At 31.3% G+C, this 6,590-nt stretch overlaps 1 protein-coding gene across 1 annotated transcript; it reads right to left on the bottom strand.

Annotated features, from left to right (window-relative positions):
- Window positions 1-1,393: 1,393 nt before the first annotated feature.
- Window positions 1,394-2,593, bottom strand: LOC149155651 (lysM domain receptor-like kinase 3). The gene has a single exon (XM_089444484.1). The coding sequence runs from the start codon at window positions 2,591-2,593 to the stop codon at window positions 1,394-1,396; it is 1,200 nt and encodes a 399-aa protein (XP_089300610.1).
- Between the last annotated feature and the right edge of the window lie 3,997 nt (window positions 2,594-6,590).

Here is a 6,590-nt window from a genome sequence, read left to right on the forward strand (position 1 = left end):
AAATCATACACGTTACCATAATCCCTCAAGTGCATCAAGGTTGCTCAACCCCCATATATTTTTTTTAATTTCAAGAATTACACAAATTAAAGTTTCCCATAAAAATATACCACACAATCTTTATTAATTGTGATTAAATAATACTAACAAACTAATATTGCATATATTATATAAATATTCTTAATCAAAATTGTAAAATGGTATATTATTATTAGGTTGTGAAGTGTTAATATTATCAGGTTATGAAGTAATTGTAAAGTATTAGTTGACTTTATCAGTAACATATTAATATTATTTCTATTAAAACTGAATTCTAATATTATTGCTATTAAAACTGAATTTAATTTTGATTAAAAAAATTAATTACAAAAATATACTAATTTTTATATTATTCTAGTTTATATTAATATTATTTCTATTAAAACTAAATTTTAATATTATAGAAAAAATTAATTACAAAAATATACTAATTTTTATATTATTCTAGTTTATATTAATATTATTTCTATTAAAACTGAATTTTAATATTATTTCTATTAAATTCAGTTTTAATTGAAAAACTTTTAATTACGAAAGTATACTAATTTTTATAATATTCTGGTTTTTGGATACGTTATTTGTTTGGCCAATTATTTAAATAATATATTATTATTTCTTTCAAATTTTATATATTTTTATATTAAATATAATCTGAAATACATAAATTTAAAAAAAAAAATCCAACTTTTTATATAAATTTTTAGACACTACCACTAACGATTTGAAATTGAAAAATCCTTTACAGAAATCAAAACTGAAAATCCATTTACACAAATCCATGGGTGGTCATAAAATAATTCTCTGCAAAATTTATCAAAATATAATACAACTGTGTGACTGCTAGAATGGTCACCATGTGTTTTTTTTTCAGTAAGGTTGAGCAGGGAGGAATGATTGTGCCCAGCTATTGAGTTAGTTTGTTAGGATAGTTTAATTTTTTAAATGGTGGTTTTTTTTGGGTTTTTTTGAAAAAGTGGTGCTAAAGACCATTCTAATTTGAACTATTAAGTACAATTCTAATTTGAACACCAACAAACTAGTGATTACCATATTAGAAAAAATGTTTTTCAAATATGTTGTATAAAAAAATAGCAATACAATAGAAAAAAAAAAAAACTGAAAACTGTGTTCAGATGTATTGCATTTGAAAGAGTGAACAAACCATTCTTATTTTGATTGTAAATTTCAATAATATTTTGAAATGTGATGTACAGGTATTCAACAAAATTTAGCCAACCCTATCAAGCTACCCATTTAATAAAATAAATGAAAGTTAAAAAAGAGATTCTTGATGAACCTGCTGAATGCATAGCTATGCAAAAGCTAGAATATGAAAAACCAATTGTCTGCTGCACTACCTGGCCTCAAATGTGCTTGTAAGGATTGCTTTATTGGCATTCAATTTTTCTGACCAATTCTTGGATATCAGAAAAATTTTAGATAACTCGCTAGCTACATGCCTCATGTCAGGTCTACTGCTGGGATTTGCATCCAAACACATCGCTGCAAGTCGTGAAACTTTCTCAGCACCGTCAACAGGGTAAGAATCCTTGAGCCGAGGGTCAATCCACGATCTCAGTCTGCCCAAATAGTCAGGCTCAGAAACAATCGACGACAAACCCTCCATGAGCGACACCCTGGTATGCTCATTCTTCGCTGCATCATAATGTAATTTTAGAGGATCCTGCCCAGATAAAAGCTCCAGCAACACCACCCCAAAAGCAAAGACATCAGTCTTCTGAGAAATAACACCATTTGCAGCATATTCTGGAGCCATGTAATCCCGTGTACCAACAATTCTCTTACTGGACGAACGCCAGTAATCCCCACCAGTGTCCCGAGAACCCTCCTCTGTAATCTCTGTACTGGAAGATGCCCTAACAGTGGATTCACCACTTAACTCATAGGTACCAAAATGGGCAATCATGGCCCTGAAATCAGGTTCCACAACGATTACGCTGCTGGATTTCATGTATTTGTGAACATAATGCAAACCTGTATAATGATGAAGATATTCAAGCCCTTGAGCCACATCAAGGGCAATCTGAACCCTAGAAAGCCATGAAGATAGCACAGTATATCCAGGCACTCTGCTACCCCTCAGGCATTCCCTCAGGTTTGCACCCTCCACATATTCATACACAAGATACAGACGCCTCTCCTCCCCACACCCGCCCAAAAGATTAATAATGCTCCTATGGTGAAGATTACAGATTTCTCTTAATCTTGCCCTAAAATCAATCCAATCCATTCGGCTCCTTTCTGTAACGACAACGGATTTACCTCTCAGCGTGCACCTCCAGACAGAAGAATTCCCGAGCTTTCCAGAGCGGAAATTCTTGGTTGCCCTCTTGATTTCATGAAATGAATAGAGGTGGGGATTCTCTGGAAGCAATTTTCTCAGGCCTGCGAGAGATTGAGCACTGCTAGTAGAAGTTCCGGATTCTTTTGAGAATTGGGTGGAGCTTCCAGGGTCCGTCGTCCTGCTCGTAAGAACCTCGTCTGAACGATGGGGTTTTCTTGGAGATTTTAAGGGAATTGGCTGTGCCACCATTTTAGGTTTGGTTCGGCACATGACGCATAATAAACGCCCTGCTTAGACTAGCTCCCCATTCCCCACAGAAACGAACACCCAACTTATGCGCCATTGGGCAGAATACGAGGATAGTACATTTCTTCACTGTCCCGTCGGTCAAGTCAGTTGGGCCGTGGACTAGGTTTCGTACTAGCCCAGGTTTAAGATATAGGTTTGAAGGGAAGGCTTTTTAAATGGTTTAAGGGCCCAGATATCCAACCAACAAAACATCGTACAATCAAGTAACAGTGATCGTATAAAAAAGTTTGCCGTCTTGTGAAGCTTTTTTTTTTCTTTTCGTGATCAAAACGGATACTATATATTTTAAGAAATTGTAGATCACATGTTCACAAATTCTCATATTGCTCACGGATATTGTTTTCCATTCTATATTTATATATATTTCAAGAAATTGCAGATCACATGTTCACAAATTGTCATATTGCTCAGCAAAAATGGGACATCGTCATCAGGTCTATGGTCTATGGCCGGAAATAATTACCATAGATGGTCCACTTTTGAAGCAGCACTTCACCAGTGGGCCAAGAAAACAATACATATGGTTATTTTCTCATTTTTGTGGACTGGTTCATTATCATTCAAAATAGTTGTACATTTCAGAAAATATATCCATGAAACTGATAATAAAAAAATCAATAAAGAAAAATCTATTTGTGATCTCTATTGATGTCACTATTGGTTTTTTCAATGGGGTTGCACAAAGAAATTTGTGTGGTGGAGGGGGTCTGATCAAACTATCTGAATACAGATCCGTTCAATTTAGAATTGACATCGATATTGGAACAAATACCAAAGTAGAACTCATAGCAGCATGGACCCTCGTGTCTTCATCAAAACTCAAAAACATTAAAAATATCAGGGAATTGGGGGATTCAAAATGTGTTATTTACTGGCTTAATGGTGTGGCCAAGCTTGAAGCATTGAATTTAGCTACCTCGAAACTAAGGATTAGAGAGATTAGATGCTATTTCCAGGAGATCCACTATCAACATATTTACATGAATTCAACAATTGCGCTAACACATTATTTAGGAATGCTCTATCTCTAGAGCTTGGACACATTCAAATTGAGGAATTGTTAGACGACCAGATACAAAATTCTATCCATACTTCTATAGAACAGATGGAACACCTCCCAAAGATCCTACAGGAATAAAGGCTGGTACGAGACAAAGGAAATCAACAATCAACTATCGAGACACTACAGAAAACAGAATTAAGAATACATGCACTTATTTTTATGTCATAATTCAGTGAACAATCAACAATAATTTAATTTTGGATGTAATCACTAAGGAGGTAATCAGTGACAGCGTTATCAAGTCTAGAAGAGTAATTATAGGTCAGACATGGTTCAAAGAATGTAAGTAAGTTTTTGCAGAACTGTAGTTAGATTCACAGCATGGTGAGAAATCAATGCTACTAATAACTAAATGTACTTTTTTTTTTAATTCAAAAGAATAACAAAAAAGTAACTCACATCAATATTTCCACTCAAATATCCAACCAACAAAACATCATATAATCAAGTTTCTCTCCATAACAACCCTCTTGGTGTGAATCATGATAAAAATGCTTGTAGTCTTGTCGTAAGTTAATTATTAATGAAATGCTCTAATCTAGTTAGTTGCTATTCTATTCATTATTTATAAAGTATAGATTTGTATTAAATATTTTTTAATGTTAAAAATAGAATTAGCATATATCCATCTTAACATTATCAAAAAGATCAAATCTCTTTTCACTATAAAAAATTTATTTTTTCAAAAAATTTGATCTTCCAGTAAATTGGATCTAAATTTAATTATTAATTATAATTATTATTTTTATTTTATTTTTAGGTAATTTAAAAAGTTAAAAAATTTAATTAAGAATTATAATTATTAAATATTTTATTTTATTTTTTATGTTTAACTAATTTTTATTTTTATATAATTTAACTTTATCATATTATTAAAAATTACATCAAGGTATTTTTATCATACTAATTTTTTTATATAATATAATATAATTTTATTTTATTTATTTATTATTATTTTTTTTTAATTTGTCTTAAAAAACCATTAAAATATCTTTATAATACTAGGTATCTTTATCATACTAGATTTGAGATGTAAAAAAAATTATATAATATAAAAAAATTATTTTTTAAGTTTTTTTAAAAAGTACATTAGGATATCTTTATCGTATTAAACTTGAGATTTAAAAAAAAATCAATTTCTTTTTAAAGATGAACAAGTATTTTGTCCATTGGTTTAAACTTTTAAGTACTTCTATGTTTTCTGAAAATTAAACTTTTAATTACTTCTATGTTTTCTGAACATTATGAAACAGAGGGAATCACTTACGTTCCATACAATTATAAATTTAACATGTCAAACTTTACAAAATTAGAATTTTAATTATTTCACTTTTTAAAATAAAAAATTCATAAATTTACAAATCACAAAGCAGTTATCTTTTTATTTCGTGCAGGTTATGATTCCATGAATAGTTTAATAATAAAAATCAATATATCTATCTCCCTCTCTTCCCTTGGCTTAATAAATGCTGGCCATTGGAGTTGACAAAGTTGTTGTACGGCCTAATCTGAGGTGTTGTTTCCTACTAAATCTTAAATGATATTTTTTCTTTTTTAATAATGCAGTGATTTAATTTTAAGGGTCGAATAATATTTTTTTTTTTTGGAATAACAATTATGTATTTTTTGTTCTTCTAGAAAAGTGGAAACATAAAAGCATTTCATTTTAGAATGTGAGGTCATAGCACGAAAAATTATGCATTTTGGCAGTTAGCTCTTGAGATAATCTAGATAATCTATTCAGCAAGGAGTTTGTCGAGAAGCTGGGAGCGCTTATTGTGAGACTTCCAAGAACCAGATGGAGAAGCAATCTGTCCCATAGGCTATTTTTAGCCTCATACACGTTAAAATAATTTCATTCATTTATATTTTTCTAGTAGTGGAAGAACCCCCAAAGTTGACGACAAATTTGACAGATATTTTTTATTTGCACACTCAATCTCCTCCTTTGATCATGGAAAACAATAGAGGTGAGTTCACCTCTTGTTTTTGTTGTTCTTATCATTAGTTTTACTTTTGAATCTTTTCAAAGTATGGTATGAATTTAATCTAGAACATTGTGGTGAGGATTATTATTATCATTATTGATTTAAAGCTTTGTAAGGTGTGGATTGAGATTTAATTTAAATTAATTTTATAGTTTGGTATAGAGATTTTCTAAATGCACTCAAAATTATATTTATATGAAAATTATAATACAATACAAATACATGTTATGTTTAGAGAGAGCTAGGATATCTTGGACATACAATATTTTGGTTGAGTGAATATTTCAACCACACACCAATCTAGGAAGCTAACCAGTTGGAGAGAATCTCTGAACCAACTAGACCTTAACAAACTTCCAAATAACAAACTCTTTACATAGAATGAATCACAATAAAGACAAGTAGGAATTATATTTTTCCAAGTCGCCCCATTAATGACTACTTGTCTCGATCTCAATCAGTGATATCTACATCTCTCAACCAACTAGACCTTAACAAACTTCCAAGTACTAGGAACAGACTCTTGTACATAGAATGAATCACAACAAAGACAAGTAGGAATTATATTTTTCCAAGTAGCCCCATTAATGACTACTTGTCTCAATCTCAATCAACCATATCTACATCTAATCCAATCTGGAGATCACGCCTTCTACATTGTTCATGCAAAGATCATCAAATTGTCGAAGTCCACATAAAGAAACAACCATCTACCGAATGCATGAGTACTAACTGCTACAACAGCCAGTCAACTAGGATGTCTTTCGTGTTTAGTCAACCATTATCTACATACATGTACATGTACATATAAATCCCCTTCATTGTCATCATGGTTTTTCTCGGATTACCCTAAACCATGCAAAGGGTTTTGTTAACGGACTCTAAA

The sequence above is a fragment of the Pinus tabuliformis genome, chromosome 9 (assembly GCF_031772625.1).
Source record: "Pinus tabuliformis cultivar Carrire ecotype Pingquan chromosome 9, CPIR1, whole genome shotgun sequence".
NCBI lineage: Eukaryota > Viridiplantae > Streptophyta > Pinopsida > Pinales > Pinaceae > Pinus > Pinus tabuliformis.